Genomic DNA, 21,639 nt, shown 5'->3' on the forward strand with positions numbered 1-21,639 from the left:
ACTCTGAACAGCAACATCAGAAGAACAGTAAGAAAGAGGGATTCAAACCCTAGAAGTCCATGGTGAATTATTAATGCAATTGCAGGAAAATTCAACCACAGAATCAGCAGTTGCAAGTCTGGAAGCAAAGTCAGCAACAGCTCAAGAAATGCTGCTTCAGGTCACTCTTTCCACCCTATACCTGCTTTTGGGTTCCAATCCCCTCTTTCTCTCCATGCCTGCCTTCTTGGTATCTTTGGTGTCTTCAGTATGTTCCCCACCTTCCCCCCACTCTGTATCCCACACAAGTCCTGCATTGCACTGCTGTTGTCTTCAAAGGGCACATGCTGCAGCAGCTCAGAGCAAGGAGAAGGCCCCCCTGCTTCTTGGTCCTCTTCATCACTACCAGGGACCCTGCCACCAAAGAGGAATGAATACACAACAGTCCTCAAGCCATACAATGAGGCCAAATCCTTCCTGTCAGCCAAGTTACTGATTCTTTTAGTAGACAGAAACTGATTTAGGGTTATATTGAGAGCAGAAGCACCTCCCTAACAGTAACCAAGCTTCTGCTGCAGAACAAAACTCTTCAGTTAAATCACTGCAAAACGACAAACAAACATTCCCAAATCCCCTTGAAATGGCAGCTGGCTTCCCAAAAGCATTCCGCCTGAAGGAGCCACAGTATTTGGAAAATTTCTGCCAAAATGGCTGAAATAAGCAAAACATAAGATCCTGTTTTCAGCTCCTTTAGTTCAGGGTGTATGTCTACGATAGAGGGGAGACTAAGCTTTCATCAATGGATAGGAAGAGGTTCTCCTGTAGAATATTTTTTGGGCTTCTTTTTCTTTTTACCTCACTCAGTTCATAGACTACCATGTTTGAAATCACAAAGCTGACTCAAAGTTGCCAAAGCAGCAAAGCCTGGTACTCACTTCAGGCAATAAAAATGAAATTAGGGTAAGTATAGTTTTATACTCCTGAGGAATATGGTCTGGAAAGAAACTATTCACTTTCCCCCCTATACACCTAAGTCACATGCATTTCCTTTTATTAAGCAATTTCAGTTGAAGCATTTCAAGAAACATAAACCCAAGCATCATATAACATAAGAACATACAACAGTTAAATTTCAGAATACTGGTTTTACCAGTGTTTCTCCGCAAGCTTGTCACAAACCATAACCACATTCATCAGTTTCTAACAACACAGAATATAAATATAAACCTGAATAACTTAAGAGAAAGTTTGAATGATATTCATGGCTGTATTACAGCTTCTGAGGCAACAATGCCAGTTTAGTTTGAAGTCTTCACTTAAATAGAAGCTACAATGTTTTGATCATTATGAGCCAATAAGAACTCATCTCTTTTGGAATATAACTGAAGTGCTAATGCAAATTACGTATTTGATCTGACTTTTAAGCCACTGACTCTAATCATGTTTTTAAACTACTGCATTTAATGTTAATCTGCCCTGAGGCAGGCAGGCAGTAAACTGTAGCTTAAAAACATTGCCATTTTTAGACAGCAAAGGTAACAGGTGGGGAAAATCTTCCAAGACATTTGTCCTTACTTTCAACCTCTATAATAAAAAATACAGCACCCATAGAATAACATGATTCAGCAAATGAAACCCAGCATGCACTCAAAACAATAATTTTAACAAGTCTTTTTGCTAGTAGAAAGAACTAACGTTACTTACTGCTATTTCTCTGCATGCAGACATAGAAATCCCAGTACCTTCTATCTGCTTTAAAGCGTAGTCTTTATCATCTTTCCTGTGGAAGAACAAAAGAAGTGGTTTTATTTAAATCACACCATGGATTCAAAGCAAGGTTTTCACTCCCATTCAGAAGACAGTTTCTAATTAATACAAATTCTGCATGACACTTCATTTTGACTCTTTACTAGTTTAACATCTGGATACCTGGCTAAACCATAAGCTCCCCACGCTATCTTGGTAAAGCTAACATATAAATTTGATCTCACTACACAGATAGGGATCACCACAATGTATCTGTTATATCTGACGAATCCAGATACATGCTTGTTCAACTTTAAAAAGGTATGCAATTAAAAGCCTGTTTTGTATAACCATCACCCCCTCATACTTTAACCAGTGCATACCTTGCAGTCATTTATTTAAAATGCAAGCCAATTAGTAACTAACGACCAAAAGCAAAACGAAGAACAGATGCACTTCAGCAAAAGAAGACATTGAACTCTTGCTTGCCGTCAGCCTCAAAGAGCTCCAACTTTTAAGTGATGGAGCACCAGTTCTTCCTACTTATGGGCTGGCATCCACAGCACTCCTGGGGGACACAGCACATATTGTCTTCAGTATCTACAGCACTTGCATAGTCCCAAATCTCCAGGTTCCCTAAGAATCCTTATTAATTATTAATGAATCCAGCTTCCACAGCTCTGAAGAGCCATCCTGAAAAAAATGCAACTCAAACATCCTAGAGGCAAATAAACCAAAACTGTAGATAAGCATTTAAAATGTATGCACTTCTTTCTTCCAGCTCTTGCTAAATATTTTCAAGGCTTTGAATTGCTGTATTCCTACCTGAAACACTTCCCCCTATTTGTCACTACCTGTTTAATCCCTCAAATTATCAGGTCCTGTCCAAGGGATTTTTCATGGGGTTCAAAGACAACCTATTTTTAGCAATAACCTTTCAAAATGGAGAAGAGGGGAAAAAGTGGGAAATTAATGAACAAAATCTGAACACAGTGATGAAGAACAATGAAACATCAAGCACACAAGAGCATATTTCACTAAGAGGGCTATTACATGGAATCAGCAAGACAGAAGAGGGGTAAAGATACAGGACCTGACACAAACAGGGTAAAAAAGTTAGGAGGACAATGACAGAAGGTATTAAAAAGCTTCCTATAATGAATCTTAAAACTTTCAAGCCTGGAAGAGAAAAAGCCTGTGCTGAGCACAAACTCGTACATGGCCAACAAAAGGCATGGACAGGGAACAAGCTCCCATTTCTCACTTTAAAGGAAAACAAGTTGCACAACGCCCAGAACCAAGAAACCATTATGGTATTAATTATGTAATTAAACTGTGCAAGTCATGATGACAGAATGTTATAGGTATAACAAAAAGTATAAATGGATTTCAAATCAAATAACACACATTTATGGCAGAAAAGAGAGTTACGGACTACTCCATTAGCACCTACTGAACATAATCCCCATCTGCTTTCCAGCACATGAAGTTTCTGTGCTGCTGACAGAAAAAGCTAACAGGAAATTCTCTCAGTTAAAAACCACTTTACCTTCTGCCTGCCTTATCTAGCAAGAGTTCACAGCCCTTACTAGATACAAACATTAAACAAAATGGATTGGACTAGAGCTTATTCTCATTGCCTTATGTGCTCATCTTACTTTGAGGTGTTTGGAAAGATCAAGGACAAGGGATAATGGGTTCAAACATAAACAGGGGAAGTTCAGGTTAGATATAAGGAAGAAGTTTACTGTGAGGGTGGTAAGGCACTGGAACAGGTTGCCCAAAGAAGTGGTAAATGCCCTGTCCCTGGCAGCATTCAAGGCTAGGCTGGACAGAGCCTTGGGTGGCATGGTCTACTGTGAGGTGTCCCTGCCCATGGCAGGGGGGTTAGAACTAGATGATCTTAAAGACCTTTCCAACCCTAACCATTCCATGATTTTGTGATCCCTATTTCATTAGAAGTGCTACCACACAACTGATACTGTTACAAGCATTATCACCAACAGAATATGGAGCAAAATGAGAGACTAAATATTCTTCTCATTGCCCTGCTGCTCATCTACTTAGATTTCAAGTTCTTTGAAGGAGAACTCAGTATAACAGGAGGCGATACTGTACAAACAGTATCATTACAAGCATTTCTGGTAGCACTGCCTACAGTGAAGCTTGCTCTGCATTTAAGATTGCCCAACTATTTTTAATTGGTCAAACTTTTGCCAAATTAAGTCTGGACAAAAATTTTCCATGCCAGATGGCAGTTTCTGTGGAGAAATTTAGGGGGGGAAGTAAAAAAGAAAAAATACTTCATCTGTTTCCTAGAACAAAACAAAGAACACTCAGTTGCGCACGTTAACCCTTTCACCATCATTGCTTTAATGCTGAAATTTGACAGGGTGGTAGAAGAAACATACCACTTGGTCTCCTCAAAACAAAGGAGGAAATAAGAAGTCTCTGAAAATTAACATTCTCACATTAAAAGGCAGTTAGAGTTGAGATCCAGAGACACCATGCCCAGCCTTGCTCTGTCCACAGCTTGGGCTGTGGGGAATCAGTTGTTCACTCCTTTGCTCTGCCTAGGTGCTGCACAAAGGAAATGAGAGCAAGTAGCCTCTGCCCTATCCTCAACCTACCCAGGTAGTTTAGAAGAAATATAAGAATGGTAAAAAAGAGGAATATGAATTAAAATTTAGAGATAAAGCACATTTTTATCACCACAATACACTCTCCTCCAGAGCCTGAAAAAAATAACCAAAGACTTCCAAGACTTAAATCCTGAATTGTGCGCACACGATTGAAATACAGTAATAAACCAATTCCTAACCTTCCCAACATCTGTTCTATAGTGATGCAGGTAACACCCCATGGCTACCCCATGTAGCCATTAGTACCACTTGTACCAGTGTTTCCCTTACCAGAAATGGGAAACTCCTACTTGCCTTTGAGCCAAGCAACTTTTTAGTAAAACTTGGTTTAATTCCTTGGGAGCCACAGGAACTGGGGGCATAGCTTTTAAAGGGAGTGAGAACAGCTTACAAGTGTTATGAAGCCAAAAGAGGAGCCACCAAGCTTATTTTACATAACTTTTGAAAGTATTTTTCCAATAACCTGTTTAGAATAATAGAACATCCCAAAATGGGTTCCCCATACTTTTAGATATGGACAATTTCCTTGTCTGAAATAAAGAGATGGTCAATGACAAGACAAGAAAAAGCAAACAGCAAGAGAAAAAAAAAAAAAGGAGGGGAGGGGGGAACTCCATTAGAAGCATTTTCTGTAAGGAACAAAATCAGCCACTAAGTAGCTTGTGTTTTAAGGGCACAGTAAGCAGTAAGACACAGAGCGCAATTCAACTAAACTTCCATCGAACAGAGAGGTCTCATTGGGAAAACCTCTCCACTTTCTCTGCTGCCTGGGGATGAGACATTAAGTAACTCCAGCAGCCCCTCACCTACCGGCAGGCTTAAGAAAAGCTGGCCAATCTGCAGACTTATTTTCATGCCAATATATTCATGCTTTCCTGCACTTCAATAGGCTGGCATCTTCAACACAGTATCACTCCCCACTACAAATAGGCAGTTGTGAGTGTGATAAAAAAACTCACTTGTAGAGGGCTGCTGAAGTAGCAGTGTTTATTGTAGTCACACACAAACAACATAACCTTATGTAAAAAGGTCATTTCCTCAGAGGGATAATATGAGCATCAGAGGCTGAAACTTGATGGGTAGCTGCAAGCTCATGTCCACTGGACTTTAATGACAAGAATATACCTGCAAAATCACCATAAAAGAGTGTAACTGCCTAGTTTTGCTCTTACAGCTTGAATAAACTAAACCAGAAAATGTCATCTTTAAGAGAATTAAGCTATTATTATAATGCCACTTCCAAGTATTTTTTTTTTAAATGTTCTACTGGATTTGGAAGCACAGCAGCATCATAAGAAACATTCAGCCTAGCTGGAAAAAAAATAAATATCAAAAGCAGTAGGAACAGATGCCTGCTGAATGTGAGCACGTTGCAAAGCTTTAGTATTAAAATGCCTGGTATTTCTACCCTTTATTTAGAAGGATACTTTAAGTATAAATATGTTCAGCAAGTGGGAGAAAATATCCTACACATGGAGAAAAAAGGAGGCTTATTACATAAAAGGCAGTTAAAAAAAAATAAATCTGTCCTACTGTTATTTCATCTCACATTTTGTAGAAATGTACTGACACAACCCTACACCATTTCCTTAATTCAGATCACTCTATCAGTTTAAACTTCAATTCAGCACTAAAAAGAACAGAATAAAGTACTGAGGCACGAGGATCAGCAGTAAAAATTCTAAATTTACATTACAGGTAAAAAAATCTCAAATTCAAATTTCACTGGTCACAATTTCGGAATAGTTTTATCTTTATAAGCAAAGAAACCTAAAACTCAGCTGCAGGAAATAGGCTCTACAGTCTGACAATTATCCCAGGGAACTGTAAACACAGCATCTCTTCTACTGAAAACACTAAGGAATCTGTTAATTGTTTACAGTTCTTATTCCCTAAAGAACATAAAAATCCTGATCATTACAAGATAAGCCTACCAACAAAACATGTGTGGGTTCTTCTAATTCCACCCTTGAGAATTCCATTAACATCAACAGTAGTCAAAGGAAAACATCCTGAGCAAGCACAACTCTCACACTATTGCTAGAGTGATTCAGCCTCAGCAATACTAACTCAAAATTCTCTGAATGCATTAAATAATGGCATTTCGATTTTAGCAGCAGAAAATGAATTTGTGCTGAACAGAACCTTAGCTTTGAACTCACCTTGATGAGCACTAACTACATGCCCTAAACTGTACAAACAGTAGCACATTTTCACTATTAAAAGCAGAATATGGACAGAAGCTTTAACACATGCTAAGGAGCCAGGTTAGGCAAAATAAAAAAACCCAACAACTACATCTGCATTACCTTTTAAAACCTCCAACAAGGAAATGCATGAATCAAAGGAAAACATTATACTCATAAGAATCAGAATAGTGTTCAACAGCAAAGATCTAAACTACAAATGAAAAGAAAGACAACATGGAGTCCAGTTGTGGCATTCCAGTTAGTTTTCTTTGTCCCTCCTCTCTGTGTTTTACTGAACTTGAACATAACAAATGCCTGGACACACTGCTCATGTAGATTTGAGATGGAAGGAAGAACAGCCAAACACACTGCTATAGGTTAGTGCACGAACATACAACACTTATGAAAACAATTTATAACATCTAGGAGACTTGGCATTTTAACCTTGTGGCATCATCCCCTGCCTCCTTCCCCAAGTCACAGCAGTGTTGCTTTCTGGTTTTGTTTTTAAATTGTATTTTTAATTAAATGAAAAATCACCCTACTCACACATAACAGCCAGTGAAGTCTATTAGAAGCAGCAGCTCTTTGGAAGCATATGAAAACACAAATGCAATTTTTGAAGTGGAAAGATTGTATATGTTTATACTAATTGCCAACAATGTATACACAGCAAACAACTACACACCAAAAATAATAACATCATTTTCTGAAAGTACAGCAAGATGCAGGCAGACTAGCACCCATTCAAATGATGACTTGAAAGAAAATAATTACCTCAGTTTCCTCTTCAAACACCACACGCCTGGCCCCAAACAGTCCTGCCAGAGTAAGGTACTTACACCAGGAGTTCTATTTACTTTTGCATTTTGTACCTATTAACTACCAACACAGGAAACAGGTGTGGTCAAGAACCAAGTGACAAAGGACACAAAAGAGGCCATGGTTCTCAATGCCTTTTTGGCACTGGTTTTGATATCACAGTCCAGTCGCCCAGCTACCACATTCCCAATGCTAATGAAAGGAAGTAGAGGAAAACCAAATTAGGGATGACTTCAACTAACTGGAAACACAGAAAAGCCCATGTGACCAGGTAGCTGCATTCAAGGGTGCTTAACGGAGCTGGTAAATATCATGGCAAAGCCATTCTATCAACTGCGAAAGGTCACGGTGATCATGCAGACCCCTGACAATTGCATATGGGCAAATACTGCGATCCTGTAAGGACAAAAATGCTCAATATTATAGGTCAACCAGAATAACCTCAAGTCCTTGAAAAGGTCATGCAGCAAACCCTCCCAGGAAGCCATTTTCAGACCCACGAAGGAAAAGAAGTGACTGGGAACAGCTGGCAAGGATTTTTCCAAGGATGAGTTGTGCTTTATCAACCTTTTTGTCCTAAACAATGAGAGAACCTGCTCTATGGACAACGGAAAAGCACTGGATGCTACCTTGGCCTCAGCAAAGCTTGTGACATGATTTCATAGTACACTCATAGCCAAATTAGAGAGCTTGGACAGCTGAACTACAGAACACACAAAAAAAATCAATTGGAATGCCAGACGTGATTGGTTGTGATCAACGGTACAAATCCAACAGGCTGCCAGTTACTAGTGCATCCCTTGGGGACAGACACTGGGGCTGATATAACATTTTCATTAACAAACGGACAACAGGATGGAAGGCATCCTCAGCAAATCCAACCAATGATGCCAAACTGGGGACAATGGGTTGATGCACAGAGAAACTGAGCTGCCATTTGGACAGACCTCAATAGACATGGAAAGTAGACAGACAAGAACCTGAGCAAGCTATAAGACAAGCAAAAAGTCTGGAATAACTGCATAGAACTGGACACATTGCCAACTGGGTCAAAATCAGCTTTACAGAGCAAGACCTGGGGGTCCTGATAGCCAAGTAGAACACGACACAGCAGTGTGTCCCTGTAGCAAAGGCAGCAAGCCACATCCTGGGCTGTATTAGCAATAGCGCACCCAGCACATGGGAAGAGGTGATTATTCCCCTACATGCAGAAGTATGAAGCCACACATGGGATCTCCCCATTCAGTTTTAGGCTTTCCAGTACGAGACAGACACTGACATAATAAGCAAGTCCAGCAGAGCAGCAGGAGTCCGAAGTACATGACCCATAAGGAGAGGCTGAGAGAGCCAGGTTTGTCAGCCTTCCTGAAGGCCATGGAAGGATCCTATCACTGCCTTCAGTTACCTAATGAGGGGCAAGGGAAGAAGTCACTCTTCTTGGAGGTGCCCAGTAAAGTAATGAGAGGCAGAGGTCACAAGTGGCAAAAAGAGAAATCGTACAATAAACTACACTGTTTATGATTCATCTGAGACTGTGAGGAGATTCACAGCTTATTCCTAACACCGCTTTCCATGTCTGGCAACACCGACAAAACTTATAGCTAGGACAGAAACAGGGCAATTCTGGTTACATACATAACTTGGGGACCTTTTACTATAGAGAGATGTAAACTATTCCTTTTTAATTTAATTTAGATCAGTGCAAGGACACAACTTGGAATTCCTTCTCTTCATGTCTGGATTGTCTTCTCGTCATCTCTGGAACAGTAATTTTCATTCATTCAATATTTAGGATTTGTTCAAGTGTTTCCAGTGTCTGCAGTGGTAACTCTCAAAAAAGCAAACCATTGTATGGCTCCTTGTAAAGTTCAGGCAATGCACAGGTACTGTCTATGCGCGAGCAGTTGAAAAAAGAAACCCAAAGGTTACATTTTTGTGAAAAAGAACAAGACTTTGGAATTATGTGTTTCCTCAATAGCGTAAATACTGGTATCTGAATCTCCAGACCTTAGTATAGCCTGCAGATTATTTGTATGGATGCCACACAAACCAAGAGCTCATTCTACCTATTCGATTTCAGTGGCTTTCATGAAATCCCACAAACTTCTGAAGTGCTTTGTGCTTACACACAGAAAACCACAGAGACCTAACAAAAATCCTTTCATCCCTCAAGTAAGTTGATTTATGTCCCAAAGACCACTGCACCCTGACAAGATCAGTGTATTCTAGGTGTGGATACTACAGCACTGTCCCGGTTTTGGCTGGGATGGTGTAGTTCCTATGGGGCTATGTTTTGGGTTTGTGACCAAACCCATGCTCCTAACACATCCATATTACTGCAGAGCAGTGCTTACACCACATCAAAGCCTTTCCTGCTCCTCAGACTGCCCCACCAGTGAGTGGGCTGGGGATGCACAAGAAGCTGGGAGGCGACACAGCCAGGACAGCTGATCCCAACTGTCCAAAGGCATATTCCAGACCATGTGACATCGTCCTCAGCAATAAAAGCTGTGAGAAGGACAAGGGGTGGGCATTCACAGTTACAGTGTTTGTCTTCCCAATAACCATCACATGTGACAGAGCCCTGCTTTCCTGCAGATGGCTGAACACCTGCCTGCCTGCCGATGGGAAGTGGCAAATTAATTCTTTATTCTGTTTTGCTTGTATGCACAGCTTTTGCTTTACCAATTAAACTATATTTATCTCAACACATGAGTTTTTGCACTTCCACACTTCTGATTCTCTCTCACGTCCCACTGCAGGGAGAAAGCAGCTGTGTGCGACTAAGCTGCCTCCCAGCATTAACCTTAGCAAGTACATCCAAGACATACAGCCTTTATAACTGAAGAACGCATCAAAGTCTACCCAGGTTTATAGTCACAGTCCAACTGGCTGAGACTGAAGAAAGTTTCAAGTTCTAAAACATTTCCATGTGTGAAACCCACTGGTTGCCAATGCATACATTTAAAGGTACAAAGCTGGACAGAACGAGATACACCACCTCTGTGAGGATAGAGGGTAACAGCAAAACAGCAAAGATGGCATGCATCGGTAGAAAACAAATTGTACAGGAAAAAATTGGTACTAGCAACTTGGTACAAAGGCTGAGAAATTACATTATAAGTATCTGACTTCCCAGAAAACATGTTTTAGATCAAACATTCTGTCTAATTAGTACACACAGTATGTGTGCATGTATGCAGGCTATACACAGTTAAGTACCATCACTGACCCTGTACCTTGAGATAAACCTAGAGAGCGAAATCTTCTGAATCATTCCCTAAAAAGATTCTGAGCTAACAGTGATGCAATGGTAAGCACTTCATCTTTTTGTCATTCCATTATTACAAAACCTGCTGAGTAATTCATACATTTAAATCTTTTACAATTATTCCGATGATAAAAAAAATAAGAAAAAAAACCAAACCCTGAAAACTAACAATGAAGTTACAACTCAAAGCAGGCTATTGTACAACGGTTTGCTGCTTAAAGAACCCCATCTTCATCCCTATGCACACCCCTGTCCTTTGCACTGGAGCCAAGGCACTCATTTTGCCACAGAGACAAACTTCCTCAGAGTAGAAAAGTAATGCTGCTTTTTTGTCTGGTATGCTGTCTGCCACATTAGTGAGATGAAGTGGATTGCCAAACACTCAGAAGAGCACAGGAGTTCTCTAAATGCAGAGAGCACTCATAGCAGAAGCACAGCAGTTTCTGCCCACATTCAGGACCAAGTAAGTTTATCTTCCAACTAGAATTTTCTTTCCATGTCCACTTGATGCAGCACACTCACCTTTCCCAGAAAGCTGCAGGTAAACGCCGCATCCACTGAAGAAATAATTCTGTTCACTGCAAAAACTCACCACAGCTACAGAAAAATTTCAAAGGCTTTTTCAAAATACATAAACAACAAAACCCAGAATTATATCCTTCACTTATAGCTCTTTGAGGGTCATTTGAAAGATATTTTACTTTTACTAATGCTCTATGCATTCTATACACACACACATCATTTCTAAAATGAGATTGTTCTTAAAAATACTTAATTTTCCAAGGGCCACTTGTTGTGGGTTTTGTGAGCAAACAAAACACACATTTCAGTTATACTGGCTAAAAGAAGTTGGATGAAGCAAGACCAGAAGATAAACATTAGCACAAATTACTGCTCCTTCATTTGACTGAGCTTAAAAGCATTTCAAAAAATGGAGTAGTCCGGTAACACATGTTAAACCTACAGAAAACAGGTTAACATCTTCTCCATTATAAACAGCCTGCTACACAGCCAAAGCACAACTATTTGTAAAAGTTCAGATTTATTCAAGCCCAGAGTATTTAAATGTATTTACAATCAGCTTAAAGTTTATCCCATCATAGATTTTAGCTTGTTCTTTTCATGGAAGAAATCTGCCAAAAATCAGATAAAACCCCAGATTCTGTCATGAAAGCCTCTTATGTATTAATAAATGAGAAAGGATCACGAATAATGCAACCCAGTCAGAAAAGCTGGGAGTCCATGCTACTTTGCCAAGGATTTCAGCTAAGAAAGAATAGTTCCCAACTATTCTCTCCTCTACAAAGCTACCTGCAAAGACTTCCCAGGAAGAGTTGAAGAGAATGAAGAACAGTTGGCAATAATTAGTCCGAAGATGTGGATAACTACAGTTCACAGAGTAGCATGGCTTCTTACATATTCATGCTTGCCACCAGAAACAGCACCTCGCACCCATTCTAATGGGGCTGCTGGCACGAGAAGACGCTTTACAGTTTTGGACACTTGTAACAGTGCTCACTCTCAAAGGTGAAATTTCAGACTGTTTCCATGTTTCTACAGTAGTATTATCTACTGCTTCTCTATTTTTGAACTTAAGATATGCAAGAAAAACATGAATCAAAAAACGCATGGAAGCATCACATCCTTTATCTCCTTAGGTTCCTCCTCTTTTGTGTTTAAGCAGTGCAAAAACCAACTACAAGTTAACAATACAGTGGAAATCCAGAACCTCAAATCTTAATTTCACCTTAAAACAGTAGTTCTGGGTACAGATGAAGCAGAAACTTGTCAGTAGGAAAGCACCACTACATGTTTGCCATAATCTTGCTTCACTTCCTAAAGATCTGCTGGAGTTAACTGTCAAAGACAGCTGGATAAACCTTTTTGTACAATGTAGAGCAACCACTCCCATTAATCAGTAGAGCCTTTAATTTTACAAAGATGTGCCATAGATTACAGCTATCTCCATCCAAGTTTCAATCAACACATAGTGTGATCACACTAAGTTTTGGTGAACCTTAGGAAGTGTCTGCATAGTCACAGCATTAAATTTAAATAAACTGCAAAACTCACAGAAGTTGACAGAAACTTCAAATTTCGTTTGAATTACCCTGCTGTTCTCTTTGCCTTCCGGAGAGATAACAGTATATTACTGTTGAAATGCCAAGCAGCAATTAGCTTAAAGTTTGTCCATTTCTAACTGAACTAGAAATTTAAATTTAAAAAATTAACTTAAAGGACTAATAAAAAGATATTTAAATGTGAATACTAAACAACCTAGAAAAATAAAGACATCTCTAAGGTAACATTTCAACTAATTTCCATGGTTAGGAGTTATTTTCCCTTTGAATACATGCACATGATGCACAAAAAAAGCAAACAGGTAAAAGACAACATATTCAGAAGCAGGAAGAAAAAGCCAAGTTCTGCTCTTGTTGCTATTAGCCCTCTCCTCAGAAACATACATTTTATCCTGAAAGAAAAGTACTAGTTCAGCATGACTAAATCTTGCTAACACTTTTAACATGCAAACTTTAGATACAGTTGGCTTTAAGACAACAAAACCTTTTTACAGAAGGACAGAAAAGTACAACGAACACAGTTTGTGACTGAAGCACATTTCATTGACTCAGACCTAAACTTAGAAGAAAATAAAAGTTGTATTACTGACCAAAATGTTAATACAAATAAATTACTGCAGGGGAAGATGCTAACAGACCTGAGTTTATTAAGGGTTTAGCTAAGGCATTCATACTTTTCCCATCCCCAGAATATTTGCAAGGACATGGCAAGACTGCAGTACCACAACAGCATCATTATTCTGATCAGATAGCAAGGCTTATGCTAAGAATATTTTCTACTTCAAAACAAATCCTTCAGTAATAAGACCATTTTGTGGGTAAAGAAAAGGTAATTTCCACAGCTGGAGGAAAAACCATCAACTGCAAGCCAACAAACACTAAGGCTTCTGAGACAGCTTTTACTATGTGGTGAATGGCAATTACTGACTCACTTTATTCCTTTTGTTCTTTGTGCCTCTTTTCTTAAATTAACACCTTTCACCACAACATGTAGTTTGGCAAGAAGTTCAAAGCAATCAAGTAAACTCAATGATATACTGTACATGTAGTTCTTCTGATCTAAGAATTTGCTGCTGTCAAAAGCCTTCTCTTGACATCTCTGCCTTACTGCTTCCAGCCAGAAAATGCCTCCCCTTACACCAGCTCCAATCTGCGCCACACTCCTCCATGACATGATTCACCTCCTGCATTTGGCAAAAAGTTACACACTTCCTTTTTCCTGGGTTAACAAATTCTGTGGGGTACCAGGAGTATAGAAACCAGCACTAAAATATGTGGTAAGAGCACATAAGGCAATGAAGGAATGGGTAGAGGTGACAAAGATAAAAGAGAAAAAGCCAGATGCCACTCACTTCACTCCCTGCTTTCTGGTGGTGTTGAACACCACAGGGAGTGTGGCTGGCCTTAATTAAAATAAATAAAATTAAAACCAAGCCAACCCCCACACCTAGCCCTGCAATTAACTCCAGCACAGAAGTTGCACAGAAGCAGAATCCCTGGGATTTGATGAAGTATCTTATCCTCCCTTCTCCCACAAAACCGTGATTTGACAGCCAGCTGAAAAAAAAGTTTTAAACCCACACAAATAAGAGGATTCCTACGAGACTAGCTGATTGGGAGCAATACCCTACAATGCACCCAAAGCCCCATGCTGTTTTATTAAAGGACATGGCAGTCTTACCAGTACTTTTATATAAATCCAAGAGATACCTATGCAAATTTGCTATAAAGGAAAAGACTGCTGTACTTCATTTGCACTTTCCTCCTCTCAGATTGTTCTTAGGCCCCCTGAATATTTGTACAACTCAACAAACTAGAGGCTGCATAAAGACAACACAGCATTTCAAAGCAGCTGTTCTGAAAAGCAAACAACAAACAGTGCTGAAGTACTGACCTAAACTTCAGAAAACCACAGTCTCATTGCGTAGCTTATTTTTGGCACTTTTTTCTTCAGAAGTCAAATCTGTGAAATTTAGTTTATTTATTTGCTGCTTTAAAAGCAACTCATGGTGAGAAGCTTTCAAAGTCACTGACAGAGCTACAGAGTCACAGGTGACATTTTCTTATTTCATAGCACTTAATATATTTTTTTCTTTCATAAAGGTATCCAGTCACTGAATGACTGTTTCCTACCTTCTCAATGACACTCGGGATTTTAGAGACTCTCCCTGCCCCTCACTCTCAGACAGAAGAGTCTTTGTCTATGGGAACGACTGAAGTTTTCATACAGACACTGCTCCACATTTGAGTATCCTTGTTGGCCCTCCTTAGGTCTATCATAACCTGCCTGGAACAAACGGATTAGAAGTGCACACAATACTGAAAATAGGATTTACAGCAACAATGACACCATGCTTGCGCTCCACTCTACTGCTAGTGAGTCCTGTGATTCTTTCTGCTTTTCAGCGATTCTTGCACTGAGCTGGCACTTTCACAAAACTGTCATTATAAACTCAAAAATCTTTTTCTTAAGTAATAATAAATTCAGAGGCTACCATTGTGTGAGTAAAGAACCATTTTCCTCAAGCACATCACATCAGTGAGTATGGTATCTTGCTGGAGAAGGACTCAGTGATATCGAGGGCCAATCCTTCACAATCACTCCTTGCCTTCACTATCCCAAGTAACACTCTCATCAGCAAAGCTGTCTCCCAACTAGTGATGACAAGTGATTTCCAAACAAAACTTTTGAGCAGCACAGATTCCCAAGAGATACCACTAATGACCTTTCACCATTAATAGCCATCTCCAACCAGTTCCTCTATCCAGAGAAGGACCATCTCCAAGATCAGCTTAAGTCTTTAGTAGCGGACTTTACAGAATGCCATTTGGAACTCTAGACAGATTACACATACTATGTTGCCTTAACCTGTATGTTAACTTTGTCAAAGGATTTTAATAGAATTAATGTATTTTGTAAGACTGTTGTCTCTCCACCTCAGCATCTTGCATGAGTCCACTCTCTTCGCTCTTGGTTTAGCTTACTAGTTAGTAGTTCCTACTCTTCCAAAAAGTTCTCTAAAAAACATCTCACCACTGCCCCTTTCCAGCCTTCCAAGACTAGGACAATTTAAAGCAATGGGTTATACTGTCTGGGTAGTAATTTACTTCATTCTTGAACTCCTCCAGATGTACAAACACATCTCAGCTTGACAACTGCTGTTGAGTTTGTTCAAACAGTCCCTTCCCAAAACACTCAATTTGAGACAGATCTCCTAATGCATTCCTTCATCTCCAATTCTTTAAGTTCTTCCATAACACACAAATTCAGAGCTTTACTCTTGCTGTCATTTCATCTTTTCTAACCGCTTAACGGGTCAGTGGTGCCCTGGTTCTACAGAGAGTTTTGTGCTACTGGTGCACTGGAAAAGAGAGACAAAAAGGAAGATGAATTTCATGCCCTTCTCAAGTAGTTTCTCAGGGTGGGAGGAGCTTGTTTATGTGTTTCAGACTAATATGGGCAGAAGGTTGAGAGGGAGAATGTCACACCACAGTTTTACATTCAGCCTACCATCCTACTGCAGCCTAACCTTTGCATTTTGAGATTCATCATTCATAGAAGACTCCTTTTTTGAAAGGAGTCTTTTTCAAATGAAGCCCTACTCCAAAGGGCTTCCTTTACTGTTTTACCATGTCAGATTTTTGTAATTTATGGGTTTACAGTGCGTTTTGCAGAGTGATACCTAATCAGAGTCTAGCAAAGCTTCAAAAATGGCTCTTAAGCAGCTTGCAGCGTTCACTTTCTTGGCCTTTTCAGTTTTAGGAAGTCATCTCCTCCCATCATCACCCCCCTATTCTTTTTTTAACAGAAGTGGTACTTGAAGCAGTTTTCTTAACTTTGTGTAGATACAGCATCCCTCCAGGAGCAATGAACACACCATATTTGTCACAGCCTTCAGTAGTAAAAGTTTGAATCTGCTCTTTCATCCTACTGCAGGCCAAGTCCTGCATGGATTCTCCATTGTGGGTGCCCTGACTAGCTGTTTCAGTAAGTTGCTGCTCACAGTCCCATTTTGTCTTGGCATCTCGTCCCGACAGAGCATCCCTCTAAATGAAGTAAGGCTAATGAGGCATTCCTCATTGTATTTTCTGCTTTGTAGATTCACTGATCTCACACAGCATAGGCAAACTAGCCAGGCAGATACAAACATAGTCCTAATGCTATTTCTTCTCCCCTCTTATTTGTGCCTGGAATTCTATCCATAGCACCTTCAGTGCTGCCATAGCTACTCTTTTTTTCTTCTTCTTTGAGTCCTTCGGTACCTGACACTTATCTGGCAGAGTCATATAAGCTTCCAGTTGAGCTTTTATAAAATTGAACTAACATAATAGTGACAGCACTGTTAGGACATTTACTTGTGAGGGGTTGTTTTGTTCAACTCTACTTAGACAGGATTGACATTCACCAAAAAGAAAAGAGGGAGTTTGAATACCCAGCAGTTCATGTACAAAAAGTCAGATAAGATTCAAATTACACTGAGTGACAAATCTGCTGCCTGGCTGTCTTGAAGTCCACCCAGGCAGATCTTGCTCCAGTTGCTTTTGTTATGCTCCAGTACCTTGCATAGTAGTTCCATGAGAACAACAGTGTTGGTGAAACCTGACTTTCCAAGGGTTCATTGTGAGATTATCCAGTGTCTGAATGCAAACTGTAATTGAAAGTACACCTGCAGTTAATGCTCCCCCATCTCAGGCTAAAGGCTATGCCTCTTCCAGAAAACACATCTTGGCCAGAAACACAAAGTGGAATAAGGGTTTACTGCCATTCAGATCCTTTTGTATTCCAAGTTCTCAGTTGCACATATTATTCACACAGACAGTAATGAATTAAGTCTTCTTTTTTAGTGCAACTCTCAAGTGTCCTTTATTCAAATGTCAACATCTTGTATGCAAGGTGTTACAAGCACACAGCACAGAGCTTTCTGAGAAAACAGGCAGATTGTTGCCGTGACCTTTAGTTGTGTTCTTCCCTGTTCGCAAAATGTGCATTTTTATAAGGCTGATTTTAATTTTGGATGTTTAGGCTATCATCTGTAGTTAAGAAAGTAACTATGTTCTCTTGAACATTTTGTCCTTTAAAGAAAATATCTGCAGCTTTAATCGTGGCTTATAGTTCCTTTCCTGCAAATTCTAAACTGACTACACAATATGCTTTGCCATACCACCACTTAACTCTCAAGGTAGTTAAGATGCAGCTGAATAGAAACCGTTGCCTCAACAGCAGTTTTGCTCAAGTGTTGCATACAATTTTACAAGGACTCTTTAGCAACCTCCATATGCTTGTCAGTCTTTCATTAGGGTATGCAGAACACAAGCAATAGAGCAACATCAGTAGAATTCTCTGTAGAAAGAATATTCAATTGTCTATCCAGTACCTTTCCTACATAAGCTAAGGAATTTACATGCTTCTGTATTGTATTTGAAAGTATTTAGTCAAATAGTCATTTCCCAAATGGGAAGCCTACAATACACAAAAATTAATAACTAGTTCACAAGCGGCCTTGTATCAAACAAAAAATTGTAGCTATGAATAAAGCTATGCTGTAATCCCGAATGTGCTATTATGGGGGCTTGACAAGGTCCCAGCAACCATTTGTTGAGCCTTGGAGGAGACAAGAGAGAACAGCAGGCTACCCAGCCAGAACACAAAACCCTCCTGAATGGCTACCAGCCAGCATGTAGCACTAACATGCAGCATTACTTGCCAAGCCTGCAAAGAAAAGATGGGGGCAGCGGGGGGCAGAGCAGCATAAGAGTTGGAGTACTGGTGGGATGCAGCCTGAAACTGAAACTTTATCCCCTCCATGTAAGACAGTCCTTTCTAATCTCAAGACTGCCTTACAGTGGAAGGATACCAGAAACAAGCTCAAGTACTTTGATGGTCCTGCCTCAGCTTCATCACCTTACTTGGAACAAACTTCGATGAGTTTTTCTGCATTAAACCTTAAGGAGCATTTCCAAAACTTAAATTAACAGAGGAGGGTGAACTCATTACCATCATTGACATAAAGTGAGAATCCAAAACTCTGAGTATGAAATTATAAAACAAACCGCTGGCTTGCTTTGTTAATACTTTAAGCAAACATAAAAGAGAGCCAATTATATATTGATCAAACACAGGCTTACGCAGTTTCAAAATGAGAATTTTGAATGAGATTTGACATCCTGTTAGCATGGGCCCTTTTGTTATATTTCAAATGTTCAAGACTGTCAGTTCCTCTTCCCCCAAGACATGCCCAGAAAGCCCAGCATTTTAACCTCAAATCACTGGAGCTGATCTAATCTAAGATTGCTCATGGCAGCAGACTGGCAGAAGACATGCAGATTGTTACTTCTGCACAACACGTCATTTACCTCATCAGAGGAGACATCCCCAGCTGCTAGTATACTTCCAACCTGAACTTGCATTTAGCCAGTGGATAATTCCACAATAAAGCAGAGCCTTGGGGAGGAGGAAAAAAAAAATCATCTGGTTTCATAAATGCCATTACACAAGTACTGTGCAAGCTACAAAAACTGCAACCAAAGCCAGTGTAGCCGGTGTAACTTCTCTAAGACGGCAAGGCTGAAAGTCCAGCTTCAATTCTCTAGTATCTCAAGAGCAGCTAGTACCTCAGATCTCTTTATATAGGGACTCAGAGCACCCACACAACGCAATGGGTTTTAACAGGTTCAGAAATAGAGAGGTTATCAGTATGTGTAGCCATAAAATTAATGTTCTTTCCTGTTTTTCTTATGATTAGGAAATTTCTGATGTTTTTGCAGAAATATCTGAAATCTACATTTTCCACTGAACAGTTATCACACACAGAGACCACAAACAGTGATGTTTAAAGTCAGCAAAAAGTTTAAGGAATACAAGTGGCTATTCATCCACTACAGGTTACTGTTTTAGAATCCACAAAGGCCAGCAAAGGTCCTATAGCAGCTGGAGTAAGTGTTAGAGCCTCCTCGCACTCACCCTTAAAAGCGAGGGAGACACCACCACTACCCCTTTTTTGTTTGTTTCAAAAAAACACGCACACAAAACCCCCAAACTTTTATCTCAAAATCTGCTTTCAACCTGTTCACTGAAGAACTGCTTCTGCACTGCAAATTACCTGCACTGTGTGTACTTAACACTTATCTACTTGAACTTTTGTTCTCCAAGTACTGGTATCAAATACACAAAACTACTAAATCAGGTTCACCCTTTAATGCCACTATTTTATTCCTGCTCACAGACATAATAGCTCCCTCCAGGCCAGGTCTAGGGTCTTTCTATAATTTCTATCACAACTCAGTGCTGGAAACAAGAGCTGCAAGATCAGTCCTCCTGGTCCAGGAGACCTCCAGGACCCAGTTTCCTCACTCACCTCTCCCTCCCTACTCACTCCTTGAGACAGAAACCCAGTGAGGGTTCATTAACTCTATCCCAGCTGAAACCAAGATAGAAAGAATTCTGTTCCCAAGAAAGCCATTAGGAAAAAACAAGCAACACACCCCCACCCCCACCCCCATCCCCCCCTACCCCCCCCCCCCCCCCAGGATTTTGATGAGAAAATGGTGCTACCCAGACATTTGCAACTAATGTCCTGCTTCTCATCTATGGCAAAATTATTTTGGTGGAAGATGGAAGCACCTCATTATTACCTGGATATTCAGAATGCTCTGCTTCTATGACTACTTCAGGCACACCACCAAATAAGTCAGGAAGGTCAATGAAAAGACAGATTTTTAGAACTATTTTGATACAGTGGCACAACAATAACCTTTTAATGCCAAAATGGATGCATCAGTGCCACAACCTGTAGGTCTCGCAAAGTACGTATCACAACGTTGGCTGCTGTTGCACACCCTTGGGAGTACAACCTTGCCATACACAAATCTGAGCCACTGTACCTTCCTTACGTTTCCACTGGAATTTCCAAATTTCAGCATAACTAAAATTCTGTTCTTAAACAAGAGGCTTTTTAGTTTCTGCTGCAGGAGTCTGTAAGTTACAGCTCTTCAGATTCCAATGGCAATAAATGATGGCTCTGTTTTGTGGGGGGTCAGCTGGTGTTTTAAACTTCCAATAGACTTTAAAACAGAAAAATCAAATAACTCAAGAGCTGGAGTAATCATGCTTTCTATCATTTGGCCAGACACAATATCCTCTGATGACATGCACCTTATCTGTAATCAGCACCCTCCAAACCTACTCCCTCATGAGAAATCAAGCACAACAGCACATGCCCCCTTTATTTACATATATTATTCCAATTTGTAAGTCCAGAATAAAAGCTGATAGAGATCTTGGGTGTTTTGCAACACTATTTCCACAACCTCCTCTCTGCACTCCTCAAGGCTTGTGGTAGGAATGAAACACTAACTCAGCTTTGCTGGAGGCTATGAAAACAAATCACCACATCTGTGACAAGATAACAGTAGATGACACCAAATAAAGTCCAAGGGCTACAGGGGGACTCACTCAGTTGCATGACCTTAAAAAACCTATAAAGCTTGGAGCCACCTAACCAGGTGAGAAGGGAAGGAAACAGATGGGAAGACAGTTACATGAGTGGTTTACCAGAAACATTAAAGAGCTCAAGACTTCACGCCATGCAGCATGCATACCTCATTATGTAGACATAGTTTAATTAGGAACTTTCTAACTACTGTGGCAATGAATCCAAAAGAGACTCAGGGCGTGTACTTTAAGAAAATAATACCCCATATTACACACATAAATAAAGTCTGTGGCATTCAGAAATTCCACGCTATCGCTGACAGGAGTCAGAAGCCAAAGGCTTGCATGCCCACACTGCAGCTCTCTCTGCGTGCCTGTATCTGCACCAACTGCTTCAGTTCAGAACTGTGAAAATCAACACACATGAACATTCAGGAGAAATGAAACAAAAAAACCCTCTCATGTCTATTAAACTGAG

General features: G+C 40.1%; 1 protein-coding gene across 2 annotated transcripts in view; it reads right to left on the reverse strand.

Annotated features, from left to right (window-relative positions):
• Positions 1 to 21,639, reverse strand: part of CDK8 (cyclin dependent kinase 8) — a 75,248-nt gene that overhangs the window by 48,264 nt on the left and 5,345 nt on the right. For both annotated transcript variants that reach the window (XM_065678493.1, XM_065678492.1), the window contains exon 2: positions 1,684 to 1,759. In XM_065678493.1, coding sequence (XP_065534565.1) covers positions 1,684 to 1,759 — 76 coding nt within the window. The remainder of the gene's footprint in view (positions 1 to 1,683; positions 1,760 to 21,639) is intronic.

This window comes from Lathamus discolor, chromosome 4 (genome assembly GCF_037157495.1).
Source record: "Lathamus discolor isolate bLatDis1 chromosome 4, bLatDis1.hap1, whole genome shotgun sequence".
NCBI classification, from domain to species: domain Eukaryota; kingdom Metazoa; phylum Chordata; class Aves; order Psittaciformes; family Psittacidae; genus Lathamus; species Lathamus discolor.